Genomic DNA, 21,003 nt, shown 5'->3' on the forward strand with positions numbered 1-21,003 from the left:
GGTTGAAGGTTTACCTCGGTAAAAGCAGCACAAATGTAGCAACGGGGGGGAACGTGAAAAACAGTAGGAGGTGATGATATCTCGGGTGAGAGACGGTACTTCTAGAACCGTTTTATAGAAACGAGTGGCGGCAGGACTGTACCTATCTACATGCTACCGGCTGATGATGAGGTTGCCCCACTGCGCAGAACACGAGCGGAGGTTGTGGGACGGCTTGGTCTGTAAACAAGGAAGACGTACAGGACGAAGCGGGACCGAAGCAGCGGCCCGGCGTACTGTACACCACAAGCATCCACTCGGGGCGTTCCCCGCCAGGGGCTAGAGTAGCCAATGAATTTGGGACGAACCTTGACGCCCAGCCATCATACATAAACCAGCAGGCGCTGTTAAGGAAGCTTGAATCGGGCTCGCCCAACACTCTGAGGCTCTCTTCAGGGGTGAAGGTTCAGGATATAAGCAATCAAAGCCGCCTGGTGTTGGGCTATCACCGTATCCCACACCGCACCCTGTTCTACTAACAACTAGGCAAACGTCGCCGACGGTAGGCCCATCCAAACGCAGGATTATGGGTAGATCGGTAACCAGGGAGGCGAGACGCATGGAAGGAGACATGATACGCATCCTCCTTGCCCTATCTTGCCCCAGAGGCTGCTGTATAACCCAGCCAGCAGACTTGAACTGACCGTAGTGCGGATCGGAGACAAGGCCAACCGCAAGTTGGCGTACGCTCTTGACATCCTCTTCCGGCTCACGAGATCAGGGAGAAGGCCACTGCCAGGGCGTCCGTTGTGAGCGGCTCTGATACCGAGCTCACCAGTCGGGCACATGCACACCCCTGACGGCCCGAAGTCAACAATCCAGTCCATACTGGAAGGTATGTTGGGTTAAGCGGCCAGGTGGATTGGACCCTCGTCTTAGAGTCCGCCCTTCGTCACCGCCGTGTCTGTTAGTACAGCAATTCGGATCCTGCCATGTAGACCACAAAACCTACTTCAACTTGAATGCTAGCCAGAGACATATACACGATGTTCCCTCGGTAGAATCCCAGGGCACAAGGTACGGCGCTGATTCTCTGATATAGCGATGGTGGCGGTGGTATTCGATTGTGATTGTGGCAGTAGAACCGCTGAAGGTTCTTCTATCTGTCTCGCCCGCGATCGCGCTCTCGTTCGCGCTCCCGTTCCCGTTTGTAGCTGTCAGCGTATCTGTCGTCCACGCGCTGGCGCTTCTTCCGTTCCTCTCTCTGATAGTCCTCGAGCCGCACTGGGCGGGAGTCCTTGATGGTTTTCTGGTTCCAAGCCCCGAGGTCCTCTGCACCCTTGGCATCCTTTGCGCCGAGGCCGGTTAGATTGGCGTGCCTCGTCACTTCCTTGATTTTGCCCCTCATCTTCCCGTCCCAGCCAAAGTTTCGGAGAAGGGTAGCGCCAAAGTCGTCGATAGGGACAGCTCGATAGTCCTCAAGCTGTGGCTCCCGGTCGGTGGCGTCGGAATCCAGCTTTCTTCGTTTCGGTGTGCTTGACCCCAGCAGCGCGTCGATGGCTTCATCTTCGATGCTCTTTGTGGGTTTCTCCACTCCCGCTGACTCTGCTTCAGACGCCGAACGGTCGCTTTTTGATTTGGATTCGCCGCCCTTTCCGCCCTTGTTGCCTTGCTTCGTCTTCATATTGATGGTCAAGCCGAATTTTATTGGCTTTTCCTCTTTGGGCTCTGAGTCGGATGCTGCTCTGTCATCGCGACGAGCTTTTCCGTCGTCGGTCTCTGGGTTGGACGGGGTGTCGCCGTTCTGAGTCTTTGCTGTTGGCCCCGCGGATTTTGAGGAAACACCACGGCCATCTCTTGCATCGTCGCCGAGTTCTTCGCCTTCCGGGCCGTAATGGGTGATAGTCTCGAGCCGGCCGTAGCTCTGCCCCTCGTCGCCGGCCTCATCTTCCGACCCAGACTCGTCGTCATGCAGTGCATGCGCCCTGTGTCGCTTCTCGTAGGCTGGCCGGGCACGACTTTTGATGCGCAGTGGCGAATTAGCCGACCCTTTGCCAAGTTGAATAGCTATCTTTGAGGATTTACTGTCCTTGTCTGACATGGCGGCTTGGGTGGGTGGAAGGGAAGACGTAATTGCAAAGTAGGAGAACCTCTGAGGTCACCGGGACATTAAATATGTACCTTTGTACCTCTGGACTGATGAAACTGTAGGTGGTGAGATCGCGAGATCTGTGGAAGCTGAGCGTTACTGCCTGAGGCACACACTAAAGCTTGAGCAACCTTATTATCCGCGGCGGCATGTCAGAAGGTTCCCCGACACACACATCAGTTCTCTCCACTCAACACACGGAAACCTATTAACCTCGCTCAAAACAATATCTTCTCTCTCTCAAGATGCCGAAACTGTGGCCTCCGTGGCCGGAATCATGCACCGAAAATCTTGCTTTTTCCTGGACAGCAACGGGACGACGACACCAGCGGCTGCCGGGATGACAGTGACCTAGGTTACTTGCCGTTCCTGGACCCTGCGGAGGCAAACAATGGCTCCTGGACCCTGAACTCTGAAGCATCAAGCACACGCCGCCTCACTCCGAACCATGGTTAGCCTGGGCGAGAGCCAGACCGGCTCTCAGAGAGCTCAGAGTCATGGCCAATACTCCCAGATCGACGGCGCAGCTTGCCGGCGCTGCTGAGCAGCATTTTCTGCTCGCCGTCTTGTTCAGGCTTTCTTTACATCCCTAACCCTCATGAGGTGGATCTTCCTCCGTCGGCACTCCCCCTGGCCATCACAATTCGGTGATTGCCAAGTTCAAGTTTGGAGCCCCCGAGTCACGTTAATACAGTACGGATCCTCTCGACAGGGCTATTACCACACTGTGATTCTCTGTTCTTGGGGCATCCCAAGCCCTTCGGTCCAGTGGGATTTCAGGCCCTTTGCCCCTAACGCAGGCCCCAGAAAGCCAGAACAAGGTCGGCTGGCGGCGGTGCTGATGACAGCTTCAGGCGTCGATGCATCCTGGATTAACATTTTTGATCCCCGGTTGCAATCGCACTCCCACTGATACCCCCCGTCTTCACAACCCCCTCAACACGGCACAACAGAGATTTACCTCTGCTCGCGACCAAGACGATCAATCAATTTACCATCGAAAGTCGCAACGCCAGCACTTTCCATCCACTTGTAATCGCAATTCTCATTTCTCCTACCTTGTTCAATTCCGTATCGTCATCCGTTTGATTGAAAACGGATGTCGCGGTCGCCGATGACATGACTGAGGTCGAGCTCGCCGACCGCCAGAAGCTGCTGCAATCAAAGCGGGCGGAATCGAGGTGAGAATTACATCAGTCGATAGAGCTCATTTTTCCGATCATTTTGGTGTGTCATAGTCATTGTTAACCCGCAGCAGGTCAATTGTGCACTCGCGCAAGCGCAAGCTGCGTGAGCTGTTCGCTGTTGCGACCGAGGAAGATGGCATTCCGAACTACGACTTCAGCGACCCCGACGCGCCGCCGATTACGCCTGCCGAAGCAAAATTTCTGATTGAAACCGATATCCTGCAGTACGTTTTCCTGATCCTTAATTCAACTCTACTTTCTTCCCGACGCCATTGTGACGCGTCGACGTTTGATTTTCTAATTCATGGCCTTCTAGAAGTCGGCGTCTCAATGAAGCTCAAATACCTCCGCGCCGTAAGCCCTTGTTCGATGCGCAATGGCTCCGCGCGTTATCCGGTTTTGGGGATATCGAAAACGTAGCGCGTGCAGTACCAGCGAAGCCGATTGAGAACGGGCTTTTCCCAACCAAGACGGAAGAGGCGACCTTGGACGGCCCGAAGTCGTACTCCGGAGCAAAGGATCAGCTCGAACCGCCACGAACTCCAATAAAGGGCCTGCCCTCAAGCCAGATACCATTCTCTGAAGCAGTAGTGCCAAAGACTATCACAGAACCCCAGGATGGACCTACAGGAGGGCTGCAAGCGAAGAGCAGCGTGGCCCATGGCAGGGTTAATGGTATTGCCGATGGCGACGGCCGGAACGAAGCGCTACCAAACGGTCAAACGATTATCCCTCCCTCGGCGGAGTTGGCCATGGCATCGAGACCTCGCATCGATGTACAGTTCACTGGGAACAACCGAACATTCACCCCAATGGAAGTCAACGAAAGACCGAGCAACAAGGATGCCACCTCCTCTGTCGACCACCGGACGCCCATTGCAGATTCCTCACGTTTTCCAGATACATTGTCATCTCCGGGCTCTACCGCTCAAACAATGTTGACCCCTGCTATGCATGATGCATCAGCCAACACCAGCCCCGATAATGAAGGCCCACAGTATCTGGACAGAGTCGAAGAACAAGGCGGGGATAAGGTACGGGGGAGTGGCGTTCAAACAGAAAAGAGCGATAGTGTGGGCAGCACCTCCCTGTCCTTACGGCGTCCTGACCTGGACGTCTCGCTCCCGCCGGAAATCAGTGGCGTTGAGGCACAACTTCTCCAAGAATCTGCAGCAGCTCAATCCTCACGGCCAATCGAGCCCGCAATCGGTACCGACCTGTCTCGAGATGACTCCAACAAGGCCCTAAGTGACCAGGCCCGGCGCCAGCGCACCGTTCCAGCGACCCCAGACGCAGATGACGGACAGCACGCCGAGAAGGCGGATGCCAGCGTCAACTTCCATGGCAAGCAAGGAGAAACCGTGGTCCCTATAGAACCTCACACAGCGGATCTGTCGTCAAAGCTCAACGGGCAGTCTACTGCATTGAATCCTGCACATCCAGCTGGAGCCGCGCAAGAATCACTAGCCACAGGGACGCCAGTTGCAGGGCCTTCGCCTTCAGGGCTCAAGCCCCAAGTTTCTGGTAAGGCTGATATCGACGAGGTGTGCACGAAACCATCGCCTGCGGCCGTCCCTGTACCTCCTGGCGCGTCTCCCAAGCCTGCGTTGAGAGCAGCTGACGAAAAGGCCTCTGCTCCTCAAGCTGGGCCCTCTTCTCAACTCAAGTTGCTCACCAACAAGGCTAGAGACCCACGGCGAAGGAGCGTTCCCACTGTAATCTTCGGCAAGCAGCCGACGAGACACAAGGCAGCCGATGACAGTTCATTGGCTGTTAGCAGACAGCGACAAGGACAGATCCCATCCGATGACTACTTTATGCCTCTCTTCATCGAAGGCTTTACTCGCCAATCAACGTGGATGAAACCGATCGAAAAACTCCTTAACCAGGCCCACAAGACGATATCTACGCGTGATCAATACATATCAATCCTGGATCACCAGGCTTGCAAGATTCTGAGGCGAGTATATCACCTCCAGCAACACGACAAGTGGTCATTAAGGCAACCTGTGCGATGCCCGGAACCAACAAGGCCACCGTCTCACCAGGACCTTTTGCTCCAGGAGATGAAATGGATGCGAACCGATTTCCGCGAGGAGCGCAAGTGGAAGCGTGCAGTTGCGCGAAACCTTGCCTATGCTTGCGCAGAGTGGGTTCACTCCAGCCCAGCCGAACGGTTGGCGCTGCAGGTGAATGCCGTGATCCCATCGCCACCTGTGGCTTCGGGAGCAGATGATAAGATGGTAGACGCTCCGGATATCCTCGAGGAACCGCTACCAGACCTGGTTCATGCTGATACTCCTGGGGACAACGAGGAGGAGCCTTTGGAGATTGCGGTTACAACCGTCGCGCCTTCAGCGATCTTTGCTTTGCAGGACGATGAGGTGGTGTTTGGTCTCCAACCTTCCAAGACGGCCGATCTGTTGTTGGAAAACCTTCCCATGTATGGCTCGCCCCTCAAGGTTCCCAAATTTGATGTCTCTGGACCTGAATACGATCCGGATGCCAAGTGGAAACGACCGGCGCTGCCTCTGAGCAAATATGTTGAAGGCGAGATGGTTCTGGTAGGCGAACGGCCGCCGCGGAAGCGGCGCCGATACGACTACCCTGTAGAAGACGATGACGATGGTGAGGAAGTCATCTTTAACAGCGATCCACCCGACTCTGCAGAGTTACAGCCGGAGAACAGCGCGGTTGCGTTGTTCAGCCCAGAAATGAAGGCGATTCGAGATCGACTGCACGCTGGCCATCTGTTCCGGCCGCCTACCGAGTATCCTATGCCCCCGCAAAGCTTCTTTGAGAGTCGAACAGCCTCTCAATGGACATACGCCGAAGATGAGCAGCTGAAGTCTCTGGTCCGCGAATGTTCCTACAACTGGTCTCTCATTTCGTCCATGGCGTCGACGCCGTCCATATTTACCTCTGGAGCCGAGCGACGTACGCCGTGGGAGTGTTTTGAGCGGTGGGTGAGCCTCGGGAGTCTTGAAGGTCTGCCAAACGACATGGCGAGAACGCCGTACTTCAAAGCCTACCAAAGTAGGATAGATGCCGCCCAGCGGACTATTGCACAACAGAACCAAAACGCACAACAGCAAGTCGGGCCGAACGGGGCAGTTACCCCGGTTCCCAGGCGAAGAGCGACCACGAGCGTACGCGTTGAACGACGACGAAATCAAAAGCATCTGGCGCTGATTGATGCTATGCGCAAGCTGGCTAAGAAGCGGGAAGCGGCGGCCCAGAAGGCGCAGCACGCAGCTAACCAAGCAGCCATGCGCAAAGCCAACGAGGTTCCACGGCAGCAGATCCAGAACAAGACGCCCCGGGACTACAGCATAATGAGGTGGGAACGGGACCAGCAACTTGCTGAGAGGATGGCTCAATACGCCCTGCGGCATGCGACTGTGGATGCACGGAGACTGGTAAGGCCTAAGAATCCGAGTCCCTTGAAGCCAGAGTCGAGATTATAATACTAATTGGAGGTAATTAGCCAAAGCAAAACCATCCTGCCCAGCTTCCGGGGACACCCGGTGCGGTCCCACTGCCCCAGAATGCAGCCCAGATCGCTGCGGCAAATGCCGTCAACAGCGCTGCTCGTCTCAACCTCCCTGGCCAGCTTGCCATGGCCGCGCAGAATCGCACGCCGGGACGGGTTGCGCTCCAGACTCCCCAAGGAGCAGTTCCTCCTGCGGTGCAAGCCCGACTTGCCGGGGGGCTCGTCCCACCATTGCCAATGGCAGGCGTGTCCCAGGCTGCTCAACTCCAGGCACTGCAAGCGCAGCATAGGATGCCCATAGTCAATCCACAGCCGGATATCAGCCTCATGATCCAAGCCCGGACAATACAGAGCCAGCAGCGGGCGGCTATCCAACTGCAGCAGCAACAGCAGCAGCAGCAGGCTCAACAGCAGCAGGGCCAGCAACAGACGCAGCAGGGTCAGCAAGCACAAGCGTCGCAACAGCAACACCAGCAGCAAGCTACTCCACAGCCGCTCCCACAGCAACAGGTGGCCCAGCAGCAACAGCACCAGGCTGGTCAGCAAGTGCCACAAATTCCCCAAGTGAACGGGACCCAAGGGTCACCAAGTCCGATGCGTAACGTGATCAACGGCATCAACGGCATCAACGGCATCAATCAAGGGGCGTTTATGACCAATGCCCAGGCCATGATGGCACAATTTGCCACGGGTGCGGGATTGGCTACGTCACCCAACGCGGGTTTGAGCATGCCTGCCGCCGCAGGTCGATCGCCGGGCGGGATCCTGAGTCAGCAAATCAACCAGCGGCTTATGGACCTCGAGGCGCACTATCGGGCTAAGAACCCGAACCTGCCACCGGATGCGATTAGGCAGCTGGCAACAGAGCACTTGAGTAGGATGATAGTGCAGAGCCAGCAGCAAGCCGCGATGAATGCCGCGGCGGGGGCCGTTGCACAGCAGCCAATGAATAGCCCACATCAGTATGCGTCGCTTCTGCGGGCGCAGCAGCAGGCACAGGCGCAGCAGGCAGCACAGCAAGCAGCAGCGCAACAGGCAGCGCAACAACAAGCAGCGCAGCATCAGAGACAGTCCAGCGGAAGCGCAACGCCGGCACCGGGAAAGTAGAGGCATGGTTTACGGCGTTGGAATGGTAGGCGTCTTTGTTATTTGACAGACTAGCGGTGCTGCTGGGTTCGGGCTCGAGTAGCTACCAAGTGTTGGGCAAAGCATCTCCGGCAGTCATGCATCGGAGGCACTGTTATGAGATTCAATGTAGATACTTTATGATTGGTCAAGAAAACGACCAGAGTACACCAGCGTACATATGCATGTTTTAATGCTGTTAATCAAGCTGTATGAAGTATAACTACGGAGTACCGGTAGGCGCCTTGATCATATAACGTTGTGCGCTTGCGGTGATCCCAGTTGGAGTTCTTCGGAATGTTGCAGCCTACAAGGCAGGTGTCAACTGTCAAGCAGTACGAATCTGTAAGGCTGGGGAAATGGATGTGGTTGAGAATGCCGATAAGATAAGAGTTCTATCTGGATCCACTTATTTTCAAAAAAAGTTCATCCGCTTTCCATGAACTACTGGATACCACGACCGACGAGATCAACAACATCCTCCAGATTCACCATGGCCAAAAGGAAAAGAGAAGCCGCCTCAGAGGGCGAAGTCGCCCAGTCAAAGCCCTCGGTGAAGAAGGCCAAAGCGGGGCCTCGGCCAACGCAGTCACAATATGTTGCGAAACTGGGTGACGGCAGTCCCGTGACAATCCAGATCATCGCGGGGTCCTACGACCGAGTTCTACACGGAATCACGGCGACAGTCAAGCCCTCCGCAGCCTCTACCACTACTACTGCTGTCAAGAAGAAGTCTAAAGATGCCAACCCCCCTCCGCCCGAAAAGAAGAACGAAAAACAGGCCGAGTTCGCCGACACGTTCCTCTTCAACGCGCACAACTCGGCCATCCGCTGCCTAGCCGTGTCCCCGCCGTCGGCCCCTGCCCCCGGCCAGACCCAAAAGGTGCTCCTCGCAACGGGCAGCACCGACGAGCGCATCAACATCTACAACCTGTCCGCCCACCCGCCCCCGACCACCTCCCGAAGCACGGGGCAGCACAACAAGCTCCTGTCGTCGCTCGCGCCGCGGCCGATCCTGGAGAACCCCAAAAACCGCGAGCTGGGGACCCTGCTGCACCACACGGGGAATATCTCCCGGCTCGCCTTCCCTACCCGCAGCAAGCTGCTCTCGGCCGCCGAGGACAGCACCATTGCCGTCACGCGCTCCCGGGATTGGACGCTGCTGCATACGTTCAAGTGTCCTAGGCCGAAACCTCCTGCTGGGGGACGCCCAAGCGGGGATACGGCGGATGCAGGGGGGTTGCCCACGGGGGTAAATGATTTTGCTGTGCATCCGAGTAACAAGATTATGATTAGCGTTAGTAAAGGGGAGAGGTGTATGAGGTTGTGGAATTTGGAGACGGGGAAGAAGTCCAGGGTGCTGAATTTTGAGAAGGGAATGCTGAATGAGATTGGGGAGGGAGGGAGGGGCATGCGGTGGGCTACGGGCGAGGCCAGGAGGATTGTTTGGGGTGTTGTTAAGGGGGAGGAGGAGTTTGCGGTTGGGTTTGATAGGGACGTGGTTGTCTACGGGATGGACTGCCGCGTTAGGTGTCGGGTTATGGGGGATGCTGCTACGCTCAGGACTAAAGTGCATGAGGTTTGCTATGTTGATGTGCGGACCCAAATCAAAGACGGGAAGGAGGGCGATGCTGAGGAGGAGGAGGAGGAGGAGGAGGAGGAAGATTGTGTGCTGGCGGTCTCAACCGAGGACGGGAGGGTCTTGTTCTTTGCTACGGACAAGGGCAGTTTGCAGGGCCCTCCCGAGGGCAAGACCTTGCCGACGGCGAAGCTGGTGGCCCAGCTGGGCGGGAAGGAGGCGGGCGTGTCCGGGAGGATCAAGGATTTTAGGGTTCTGACCGTGCAGGGCGAGGACGGGAAGAGGGCCTTCTTCGTGGTGACTGCCGGCAGCGATGGGCAGATTCGGCTTTGGCTGCTGGCGGCCTCGGACTTGGTTGTCGCCAAGGGCAGCAACAACAGCGCCACACCACAGCAGGTTGGCAAGCTCCTTGGCACGTACGGGACGCAGAACAGGATCACGTGTGTAGAGGCTTTCATCATGATACGCCGGCCGGACGGCGCGGAGGAGAGCGAGTTTGAATTCGACAGCGAGGATGATGATGAGGAGGAGGAGGATAGCGATGAGGAGTAGGCACCGTCGGCAGCGGGTAAATGCAGGTGCTTGGCGACGTGCATCCTAGAATTGCAGGTCTATGATTGAAAGTTTGACATATCTAGTGACTTGTACCCAACAGGTGGGCCAGTTTCAAGCGCCGTGCTCTTGAGGACATACGGGCTTCAGGATGCTCTGCACTCGCACCTTCTCATCATCCGTCGAGGATGGCGGGCGGTTCCGGCAGTCACTGCAGTGGAGTCTGTCGAAGGTGGTGAGGTTGTACTGTAGTACCTCCGTACATACGTCACCAACTGATCGAGGCCGTCCAAGCCGGCTTTGCGGCTGCAATGTCACCCTGAGATCCTCAGCGCATCCTGCGCCATCCTGCACGGCAGAGCCAAATGCCAAGTTGGATGAAATCAGACACGCCCTCTGTCGGCTCAGATGCAGCTCAAGTCAGGCGACCCAACCCCAGAGTGTGAGCAACCAACAGTGGATCGGGCGATCTGATCACATGTGAAAGTTCCACTAGTTCCCCGCACAGGGTCCTAAATGGTGTACGGAGTAAATACCCCTGTAAATTTGGCCGCGTCCCCGTGGCCTGTCGGTTGCAAAATACCGCTGGCTCGAGCTACACAAGCACAGCTGAGGAAACCACACCTCAGGTCGGGTCTGGCCATCCGAGGAGACGCTGTCCAAATGCCAGAGTCCCGAATGGGAAGCACGGAAACAAGCAGTATGCATGCAGCGTCACTTGCAGCTGGGCGAATATCAAGGCAGCTGGGCTGTAGATATGCCAATCGCTTTACGCGTATATCCAATCCAGTATGTTAGGTAGTCGTTCGGTTTTACGGATACACTTTGACATTGCCCACTCAACATTACTGGAGCCTTGCACTAGCAGACAAAGTCGACCCTGAGCAGCATCCTGGTGCTCCGTAATCAAGTCGAAATCTCCGCGCTGTTGTGTATGCATATTTGTGTAAATACTTGAATTCTGCACTCGTCTGATCTTGGCGACGCACAGCACACATCTCACATTACACTCATCTGCTGCTACAAGCCGCGCACGCAGTTGCCACGGGCTACTTTCTATGTGCGATACTTAGCGGACTGGCTGCGTCGAGGCTGTCTCATCTCCCGTCCATTCCTCGCGGGTTGCCCTGCGCACGACCCTTGGCCACGAGTCATCTCCTGACCTCCTCGGCATATTTGGCTAATTGGTCCCCCTCTCGCCAATTCCACACTTCCTCCCCGGAATCACCACACGCTTTGCTATACCGGTTACACGCGTCTTCTTTTAGGTACCCGCGCCTCGAACACCTGGTTTGACAGGCTACAAGCTACGCTACGGTTGATCGATCGTGCCGAGATCTGAGACCCGAGAAAGCGCGAGGCAAACAAGCAGGCAAACACTTCTTAAACCACCAGCCAACGGTTAACCAATCAACTTGAGAAACCTCCAATCCAATGGACAACGAGCACCCGGCCGGCGACGGCGGGGAGCTTCCCCAAGTCAATCCATCCGTCTCAGCAGTCGCGCCCGAGCTAGAGATCGTCCGGCCGATCCCACGACGGCCGTTCAAGCTACATTTTACGAGCCCGACCCCGCCCTCCGAAGATGACGACGACGACGATGACAATGACATGCAGCGCCAGACCCCAAACATCTCAGCCAGCGACCTGCGCTTCCTCGACACCTCCTACCGCACCACCAACCACCACCACCATCATCAAGGCACCGACACCCCGCTCAGCCGCGCAACATCCTTCCTCAACCTGACCTCGTCTACACTGTTCGGCATCTACGCCCCCTCATTCTCCTCCCCTTCCTTTTCCTCCAACCCCACGCCTAGCGCCTCCTCGCCCAGGGCCGACCACAACAACCCGGGCTACTATAATATCCTATCTGACCGTGTCGGCGGCGGCGAGGAGACGTCGGTCCGCCGTCGGCCGGGGCTGGACGAAAAGACATACTCTGTGATCCGGCGCAGGTCGAGTGCTGCGGGTAGTAGTAGTGCGGACGCGGCGCGATTCATGCCGGGAGGTGGCGGCGGCGGCGGCGGGCGGACACAGCAGCTGACGACGACGCGGACGCGGGGGAGTATGGCCATGGCGTTGGTTCTTAGGGCAGGGTTGTTATTCTTACTTGGGGTCGGGTATGGTGTGTTGGTTACGAGGACGCGGCTCCCTGCTGCCGGACACGAACAAGGACGCCAAGGGCAGGGGTTGTTGTTGATGATGTTGAAACAACAAGGGGGGCAAGGTGGTGATGATAGAGTGGCGCATGATGGGTACGAGTGGCGGTACGTACCCCTCGCGCTCTGGGGCGCGGCGGGGGTGGTTCTGGGCGGGTTGCTGCCGTGGTTTGATAAGATCTGGGAACGGCGGGCGGCGGCGGCTTCTCCTTCTTCTGGCAGGGTCAATAAGGCGGGGCGGAGTGGTGGGGATGGAGTTGTCTATGAGGATGGGGAGAGCGATGATGGTGGGGACGGGGATGGTGAAATCGACGTCGACCCGATGGCAACGCCTACGCGGCCGGCACCGGTTGCTGCCACCTCCGCAGAAACCGACTGGGCGCTCGTCGTCCGCGGCATCGGCGCCTTTGTCGGCATCGTCTTTGCCATCCGCAAGCTCCCCTGGGCCTCTACCATGCAGGTCTCCCTCACCCTGGCCCTGACCAACCCGTTTCTCTGGTACCTCATTGACCGGTCCAAACCGGGTTTCCTGCTGTCTGCGGCCGTCGGGCTGGCCGGGTCCGCCGCGTTTTTACTCCTGGGGCTTGTCAACCCGGATATGCTGCTGATGATGGTGCCTTCTGCTGCCGCTGCTGCTGGGGTGCTGGACATGCCTGGCTCTTCTTCGTCTCCTGGTGGTTCTAGCTCGAGTTGGTCACTCTTCGCTTCTAACAGGACAGGTGGTGGAGGTACCAGCGGCGGTTATGAGGCGGCTGCTGCTGCTGCGCTGGGGAACGGGACGACGACGACAACGCTGATGGCTGCGATGGGCCGTCTGGCCAGCCAGGAGACGGTTGAGACCACGATCTGGATGCTGAGCGTGCTGTTTTGCAGCTGTGTGTGCTTTGGCAATATCGGCCGCCGCCTTGCGCTCAACTCGTCGGCTGCCGGCCGCGGGAGGTGGGGAGGCGTGCGGTGAGCCTGGTTCATTCTTGCTGTTGTTGATGTTATTGCGTTTCTCTATTTTTATGCGTGGTTTTGTTGGGGTCGGTATTTTCCCCCGTGTCATCTGGTACGGTTTGGGCGGTCTTCTCTAGGGGTTTCAAAAGCAAAACAAAACAAAACCGGAAAGCCAGGTATTAATCATGGTCTGGGATTTCTCACCAGCAGCGAGCGGGATTTTGAAGGGTGTAATCATCATTATGAAGCAAAATGGAGCGAAAAGCGGGAGTTTTCGCCTGTGTTGATGGCAGGGCATGTACATCATTAGTTATCCAACCGGCTCGGGTTTGCTGGGTTTTGGCAGCGGGTAGTTAGGCGGGCTTTGATATCAATACCTTTCCGGTTCTGCATGCTGTGAGCATGGTACTCACAGCAAGCAAGCAACCAGGCGAACATATATGTATGGCTTTCAAATTCGGCTTCGTCTCCCTTCTGCTGTAGTGCTTGTGATCGGTGTGGGTTGGGAATTGGATGTGCTGTTGCTTATATGGTGTTGTTGCCGGCCGGCCGACTGCTTTGTCCTGGTGGGATTGCACAATACCAGGCAGAACAATACTAAGCATCACTTGACAGGTAGCACGGAGACCGGATTCTCTGGACCGCTCTTCCCAGGGTGAGTAAGCGGTGCAGAAGCATCAAAGGTACGGACGCTGGGAAGGCTGCCGAGAAAAGGCATGGTCCACAGGGGGCGGAAGTCATCCAAGGGGTAAACATCATCACAAAGTTCACGAACGATTACTCCATCCCCTCAGCTCCGACTAGCCTGAGGGATCGAGTTGTTGTATTAGGGGGTACTTGTACCGGCGCTGAGCCCATGGCCAATGCAGTTCTCAAGCCATCAAAGCGCTTAGCACTCTGGTCTGCGGCACGACGGCAAACTACATTAAGCAGCATGATGAATGCCTGAGCGTGTGTTAATACATGCCATGTCCCTCCGGTCTAAAGAATAGGGCATAATCAGCCTCGGCGTCGAGCCGGCGTCATATTCTCTTGGGGTATGGGTGTGCTGGCCCACGGTACACAAAAGGCTGGGCCTGAACTTGCTTCTAGAAAAGGATACCTGGTACGGAAGCATCAAGATAAACTTACCACGATGCATTCTCCCACTCCATGATCCACCTGCAGCACATCTTCATCCGCTCCCGCACGCTCGTCGTGCCGAGAATCTCGTACTTTTCCGTGTCCCTGATGGGAAACACTGCGGCGAACCACCACGGGAAAACCGCCGCGTCCCGGGGGCACTCGCCGTAGATGATGCGGCCCTGGGCGACGAGCCAGGTCGCCCTCTGGGCCTGCATGCGCTGAATGAACCCCCTGGCGAACTCCATGAGGTCTTTGGTAGGGGTTTGTTCAATCTCGTCGTAGGTTATTGGCGACCTGCTGGCTGCGGATGCATCTTCCTGGTGGTCGGTCTCGCCCAAGCTTGCCCTTGCTAATCCGTGGTTTCCTGCCGTAGCCGTTTCGGTCGCCTCGAGGTCTTCCTCCTCTGCCAAGCTAATGTCGCTGACCGTCTGGATCCTGGCCACCATGTACCCGTCCAGCGTGTCGTGCTCAAGGATCCGAAACCGAGATATGCCGATCGTCTGGATGAGACTCCGTCCGTCGGGCAAGAACTCAGATTTGACGATGCGGAGCAGCGTGCCCAGCTCGACTGGGTTCCCCCTGGTGCCGGGGTGGTACATGACCATGCCGAACGTCCGGTCTCCCTGGAGCGCGCGGCGGATCATCAGCCGGTAGCGCGGCTCAAACACGTGTAGGAAGGTGGGCATGGCCGGAAAGGAGAGGGTGCACACGAATATGGCCCTGTCGCAGTTTGGGTTTCTATGGCTCAGCGCTTCGCGGCCTGCCGCCTGCCGGCGCTCCTCGACGAGGTCCGGCCAGAAGCAGTCGAGGATTTTGGACAGCAGCTGGTTGGCGGGATACGATGGCGACTCTCCCAGGTACACGTCCGGGCGTATCGACAAGGCGCGGCGACAAAAAGGGCACTCTCGCGCGTAGTCGAGCACGCGCCGCAGACAGGACCTGCAGAGCGTGTGGCCGCAGGGGGTGGTGACTGGGTCGATGAACACGGCGTAGCAGAGCGGGCAGTCGGCGCTCGCTCTTGCAGCGTCCTTCACCCGGCCCAGGAGCTCCGCGTCGGATTCTGCATGCTGCTCGGTGAGCGGGCTCGCCAAGGTGACCTCGGCGTTGTACACGAGTTCTCCGCCCCTTGCTAGCGCGTATATGGCGAGAAATGCTCCTCCGTCCAGCAACCGGGATGTTGTTTGAGGCTCCCTCAGGGAGGGTATCCCAGCCTCGACCCACTTGTCTTTCACAACAACATGTGTGGTCAACTCGGAGCTGCATTCCTTTTCTAGTTCAGTTTTGATAGCGTCGACGATATCGCCCAAGACGACATCGACGGTGCAGTCGGCGGAAGCATGATGCTTGGCGCAATCCTGGAATGGACACTGAAAGGCCCGCAGCCTATCACGGGTGACTAGGTATGTTATATTGGTCCGCTCATGGGGTTCGGGCAAGCAGCTGCGGCAGAGCGTTCTTCCGCAGGGGAGAGTGACGGGTTCGCGCAACGGTAGAGAGCAGGTAGGACATTGTGTCAGGCGGACAATTTGCCGGATATGTTCTGGTGACGGCTTCACCTCTTGGACAGAAGCCGAGCCGCCATTCTGCCCGTCCCCTTTAGCGGTGCCAGGGGTCGGCGATGACCTCGCCGTAATGTTGCCGTCCTGGGTTGAAGACATGCACCCGAACTGGACGAGGGGACCAGGCGCGCCTCCTTGAAGTGTACCAGTACTTTAAGCAGATTTGATGAGGGCGTATGCTAGGAATGGACCATGACTTGGTATCCAGCGAAAATGCGTTAAAATGCCGGGATATCAGATGAGATCATGAAGCCGAACACCGAACACTGGTACTTGGAAGCGGGTATCAGGTCGACAGCAGTATTCTGGCCAGAGACCGCTGGAAGAAATTCAACGTTAAAGTATTGAATCGGCAAACTGCAATTTGTGACGGGCGAGGTACCTTAGTTGATTGCAGTCGGCGGGATTGCGTTGCCGAAGGGCGGCCTTGGGGAGCAAAGGGACAAAAAACAAATTGATAATGAGGTATGTATCACTTGCGACTGCTACAAGATGGGGATTGCCAACAGGAGGGCTTCGCAGCCAACTGACTTCAGCCTCGAGTAGGCATAAACAAAGGGCTGTAAAGCGCCAGACATTAGCTCAACCGACGTCGAGAACACACATTGATAGACGATTGCATATCGGAATGCGGCTACGCAGCGAATGTGCATACATGTATGCGATTGTAACGTGGACATAACATTACTTGTAATGACGGCCAGGTAATCAGCATTGCTTTTACCTTTAGAATCACAATGTTTGCTGCTATGTTGTGCGGCTGGCTTCTGCCGACCTGAAGCGGGTGATGACGTTTCGGTTCCCGGCGCAGACAAACAGTCGCCTGGAGACCAGACTGATGATTATGATTGATGAGATGATTGATGATGGAGGTCGCAGAACGGCCGGTGCTCGGCAAAAGGGTCTCAGTTGGCTAGCCCGGTTTGGACTAGCGCCATCTTGGAGTCTCCGCAAACCAGCATTAAGGAAACTCGAGGAAGCTGCAAGGGGGAAGGGATACTGTAACGTTGAATGAAATGCTTCAGACATTTCAACAAGATATTCGCATTTGATAAGTTCGTGATTTATAATGAATAAGCCGTTCCGGAAACTGTACTGCTCTTAGCTGATTGCAACTTTGCGATCCCCCTTCACCCGCATGTCTCATGCATACGCTCCATGATGACCAAGTGGTGACAGAATTGCGAATGTGATACTATATCGCTCGAGATAGGTATTATAGAAAGCTGTGCTCCGACTTGTCCGTTCGGTGTTATTACTTGGTATACTTGGTGTTGATCTCCTTCCCATATCCAGTTAGACAGTCCGAGTCAACTCAGACTCGACAGGAGCTCTCTCGCACCGGCAGGACATCGACGCCCGCCTAAACGAGCTCGTCAACGCCCTCCGCGCCCACCCGCAGATGCAGCCGCCCGACCCGCACCCAACGCTGTACCACATCTGGGACTTTGTCATGCGCACAAAGTACATACTCTCAGAGCTCGACAACATTGAGGCCGGCCGCCCCGTGCAGTACCCGGCCCAGATAGCGGGCTACAAGAAGCCTGATGTCGAGGTTAAGTACAACACATGGTCCCTTACTCCTCCTTATGTACTATTTCAATCTTACCTGCTTGGGATCCATGTGTGAGTGAAGGATAGGGTGGAAATGGTTTTCCCTCCCTTTTGTTTCTTTCTTCCTTTCACGGTTGAACTCAATGAGTGATATTAAAAAAAAACCATCAAGGAAATGGACAACCCACGCTTTGCCAAAGAACTCTGGGAAGACGTCATGGGCCGGTCCGTGGTCATTGAGCGGATGATGGGCGACGAGGACCGGACGGCCATGGCCGTCATGGGCGGCCTGCCGGACATGGACTTTGGCGAGGAGCTCAAGCGCAAGGCAAAGGCCGTGGTCGACGCATTTGGCGCGGCCGGTAGTTCTTAAATGTGTGAGGATCCAACGATCGGAACCCGACAGAGCTAGCGCAGTAAAAAAATAGGAGAAAGACATCCAGCGAACGCCAACAAAGTCATGTTATGCTCATCTTGTCTCTCCCTGGGTATCATGCTATCGTACGCAGAGCTTGCCTCAAAAATAATCTACGATTGACTTGACCAGTCCGCTAGGTCATCCAGGTAGTTTCGCCGCAACCAAACGTTATACAACTCCCGGCCCCTAAACAATTGAACGATGCCCCTTTACGAGGGAGGCCCGTCCTCCATAGCCGTATCCCCGGTCTCTCTCGCTGCTGCGGCCCGCCCACCCCCTTCGGATGCAAATACGACCGCTTCTAACGGCTCCAGCCCAGCTTCGACAACTGAATCATAGAACCCGCCAGATTTGGCTTCCTCTTCCATTTCCGCCGCCGCTTGAAGCGTCTTTTGAACCTGTTCCTCATCCATACTGTCATCCTTCAGCCTCATCTGCAGCGCATCCGAGGCCGGCGGCCGCACAAAGATGAACCTGGCGTCGAACCCATTGTCCTTGACCTGTTGCGCCCCCTGCTCGGCCTAGTTAGCCTTCATTCACACGATTGTATAGACAGAACTTAGAAGAATCTTACCTCCCGATCCAAGTCCATGACTGGCACCCGGCCGCGGTCCACAATCCCCTCCACCGCTCTTTTGCTCGTACCGCGGGACTCATCGCCTTCCCCGCTGAACTCCAACAACTGGTCCCCGTCCCGCATGACGTTGAAGGCCTGTACATCGACGAAATGACAGTTGGACCCGTCTACCTCTCCCTCCCGCGGCCGGCGCGTGACGTGCACAGGCACGCGGGCAAACGTCCCGGGGTATTTGGCAATCAGCTCACCAGCAACGCCCGACCGGGGGCCAGCTGAGGAGGACGAGGAAGACGAAGAAGCGCAGGCGACCGCGTCGACAATGACGATCGGTCTGCGGTCGTCAGGGAAGACCGACGATTCTCCGTTCACCACGGCGGTTTCATGGTCCGCTTCGGCGTTGCCTCGGGCCCCGGCCTCTTCTTCTTCGGCCACGGGCTTGTCTTCAAAGACCACGTCGATCTTGTCGTCGTCCTCAATCCGATCGAATACCGCCAGGCGGGACTTGCTCGCAATCCTGAGCGCGCGCCACGTCTTGCTCGCCTTGCCCTCGGCCGCCTGGGCCTTGGTCTCGTCGTTGGTGGGCATTTCAATCTCAAACTCGTCATCGGCAATCCCCCGTCGCAAGCTGGCCAGCTCGGGTAGGCTGTAGCGGGCCGGGTCCTTTAGCCTCCGCAATGCGCTCTCCTCGTCCTCGTCGCCAAGAAAGTCGAGGGCCAGCGAGCCCAGCGGCGCCGCGCGCAGCCGTTTGGTCGCGGCCAGCTTCCCCGCCTGGGCGCGCGCCGCAACAAACATGTCGGGCGCCATGACCGGCAGCTCGATGGACGGGCAGTTCTCGATCTTCCAGCGCACCCAGTTCTTGTCGCGCGACAGGACCGTCTCGACCATGCGGTTGAAGTAAGGGCCTTCGAGCCCCTGCTTCAGGTACTCGATGATGGCCTCCTTCATGTCCGTTACCCACTTGGTGTCGTCCTCGCTGAGCACCTGGTCGGAATATGTTACCGACTTGTTGGGCGTCTTGACGCTGGCAAGCTTCTCTTTGGCTTTTGGAGAGAGGGACAGGAGGAACTCCATCACTATAAGGGCCTGCACGAGAATGTTACGGCGGAACGCCAGGTCGCTGATCTGTGTGGCTATGAAGTAAGCAAGGCTGTGCTGCGGGCAACGGCAGGGTTGCTCTGCGACGTACCTCGAGCTTGAAGAGGTCTCGGCTGGTGAGGTACTTTGGGTTGAACCCGCCGGCGAGCTCGTCCTCAACGTCGTCCCGCTTTCGCTTGAGGGTCTGTTTGTCCTCGTCCATCTGTCTGTCCTGCTTCTCCTTGGTCCGCGATGGCTGCTCGGGTTTGATACTTCGGAAGGTGGCCATGGTGGCCTCGAGCCCGGCCTTGAAGGAGGCGAAATGGCTGGGGTCAAAGAGTTTCTTTGGCTGGTTGAAGCTTTCCTGCAAAGACCAGAAAATGGGATACAGGGCGTCCGGATCTAGCGGTTTGTCTTTCTGCGGCTTTGCGTCGGTGTCCACATCCATCTTGTCGGCCTCGCCGTTCGCTGGGGGCTCCCTATCGTACGTGGTGACATTCTCGACGTGGTATTCTCCCCTCAAGTTGACCGAACTCTTGTCTCCCAGGGGGAAGCTCTGAAACATGAAAATGAAAACTCTTCCGCAAAAAGCCGGGTCGAGCGCCCTGGACAGGCGGCGGAGGAGTTCGTTGCATGTCCGCAGAATGACTAGCTGCTTCTGCTTGAAATGCTTCGCTGTGATGCGCTCCCTCCGTGACTCAAGGAAGTCAAAGACCCTGCGGCAGCCGGCAATTGTCTGGCTGTCGAGCAGTTCCTCGACGAGCCAAAACAGCAGGGCAGGGTCGCAGAGCTCACTGTCGGAGAGGATGGACAGGATGTCAAAGAGGTTCCAGACCCGGACAAATTCTGGCGACTCGATTGGCGTCGTCGCCTGGAGGAAGGGAATCATGCCGGTTAGATTCTACGTAGGCCATGGTAGCGAGATAGTAGCAGACTCACGATCAATGACTTGAAAGTATCGCGAACGGCAGTCTCGATGATGGCAAAGCGCTGTGTCCTCTTTGTATCGGTGGCATCTTCAGCCATCAATTCAGGGCCAAGGGCATCGCTGAGTTGGCGATTGAGGTCCTCAAAATGAGACTTGTCCAAGGGCGGTTCAATCGACGCCGTTCGCTTGACAGATTCGGCACGTTGGAGCTGCTCGTCCAGGAAAGCGGCTGCTGCGGCGACGCCCGCAATGCCGTGGCTGTCGATAGCAGACGGCATCTTGGCCGCCTCGATAAGCGCCGACTAAATTGGCTCCGTCCCTAGCTCGTAATTCCCTCGTGGTGGCCCTTCCGCCCCTCAAATAAGCCAGGCGACGACTTGGAGGTCACAAAAAGAGGGACGGGTCTACGGATATGTTGTTGCATTGAGTGATGTTAGCGGGAACAAAGGGACAAGGCTAGCACAGTCTGCTGAGAAAAGGGCCGGGTTGTCTGTGCGTCAACGGGATGTTAGCCAGTGAGGGCCACTGAAGCGGGGTTACCCTGTGGGACCTATGCAAGGCTGAGGACCTGATGGCCAAGATTTGGAGCTTATCGTTACGGTA

At 56.7% G+C, this 21,003-nt stretch overlaps 7 protein-coding genes across 7 annotated transcripts; 4 read left to right on the forward strand and 3 right to left on the reverse strand.

The window, feature by feature from the left end:
- Positions 1–1,138: 1,138 nt before the first annotated feature.
- N656DRAFT_787560 (uncharacterized protein) lies at positions 1,139–2,080 on the reverse strand (the record flags this gene model as incomplete). Its single annotated transcript, XM_064816616.1, has 1 exon — positions 1,139–2,080. One exon carries the CDS (start codon positions 2,078–2,080, stop codon positions 1,139–1,141), a length of 942 nt encoding a protein of 313 aa, XP_064672555.1.
- A 1,167-nt stretch (positions 2,081–3,247) lies between these two features.
- Positions 3,248–7,915, forward strand: N656DRAFT_795688 (uncharacterized protein; the record flags this gene model as incomplete). Its single annotated transcript, XM_064817446.1, has 4 exons — positions 3,248–3,309; positions 3,387–3,539; positions 3,632–6,734; positions 6,803–7,915. The coding sequence occupies 4 exons, from the start codon at positions 3,248–3,250 to the stop codon at positions 7,913–7,915; spliced, it is 4,431 nt and encodes a 1,476-aa protein (XP_064672556.1).
- Positions 7,916–8,181: 266 nt separating this feature from the next.
- On the forward strand, positions 8,182–10,331 carry N656DRAFT_776033 (WD40 repeat-like protein). The gene has a single exon (XM_064814558.1). It carries the CDS (start codon positions 8,427–8,429, stop codon positions 10,062–10,064), a length of 1,638 nt encoding a protein of 545 aa, XP_064672557.1. The 5' UTR covers positions 8,182–8,426; the 3' UTR covers positions 10,065–10,331.
- Positions 10,332–11,180: 849 nt separating this feature from the next.
- Positions 11,181–13,351, forward strand: N656DRAFT_475922 (uncharacterized protein). The gene has a single exon (XM_064809777.1). It carries the CDS (start codon positions 11,499–11,501, stop codon positions 13,182–13,184), a length of 1,686 nt encoding a protein of 561 aa, XP_064672558.1. The 5' UTR covers positions 11,181–11,498; the 3' UTR covers positions 13,185–13,351.
- A 576-nt stretch (positions 13,352–13,927) lies between these two features.
- N656DRAFT_475930 (uncharacterized protein) lies at positions 13,928–16,109 on the reverse strand. Its single transcript, XM_064809778.1, has 2 exons — positions 14,297–16,109; positions 13,928–14,110 (listed from the first exon to the last, which is right to left on the reverse strand). Exons 1-2 carry the CDS (start codon positions 15,946–15,948, stop codon positions 14,086–14,088), a joined length of 1,677 nt encoding a protein of 558 aa, XP_064672559.1. The 5' UTR covers positions 15,949–16,109; the 3' UTR covers positions 13,928–14,085.
- A 774-nt stretch (positions 16,110–16,883) lies between these two features.
- N656DRAFT_842802 (uncharacterized protein) lies at positions 16,884–17,776 on the forward strand (the record flags this gene model as incomplete). Its single annotated transcript, XM_064819062.1, has 2 exons — positions 16,884–17,404; positions 17,576–17,776. The coding sequence occupies exons 1-2, from the start codon at positions 17,252–17,254 to the stop codon at positions 17,774–17,776; spliced, it is 354 nt and encodes a 117-aa protein (XP_064672560.1). The 5' UTR covers positions 16,884–17,251.
- A 79-nt stretch (positions 17,777–17,855) lies between these two features.
- Positions 17,856–20,839, reverse strand: N656DRAFT_776039 (uncharacterized protein). The gene is made up of 4 exons (XM_064814559.1): positions 20,412–20,839; positions 19,585–20,343; positions 18,396–19,520; positions 17,856–18,333 (listed from the first exon to the last, which is right to left on the reverse strand). The coding sequence occupies exons 1-4, from the start codon at positions 20,676–20,678 to the stop codon at positions 18,031–18,033; spliced, it is 2,454 nt and encodes an 817-aa protein (XP_064672561.1). The 5' UTR covers positions 20,679–20,839; the 3' UTR covers positions 17,856–18,030.
- Between the last annotated feature and the right edge of the window lie 164 nt (positions 20,840–21,003).

The sequence above is a fragment of the Canariomyces notabilis genome, assembly GCF_033297395.1.
Source record: "Canariomyces notabilis strain CBS 508.74 unplaced genomic scaffold N656scaffold_4, whole genome shotgun sequence".
Classification (NCBI taxonomy): Eukaryota; Fungi; Ascomycota; class Sordariomycetes; order Sordariales; family Chaetomiaceae; genus Canariomyces; species Canariomyces notabilis.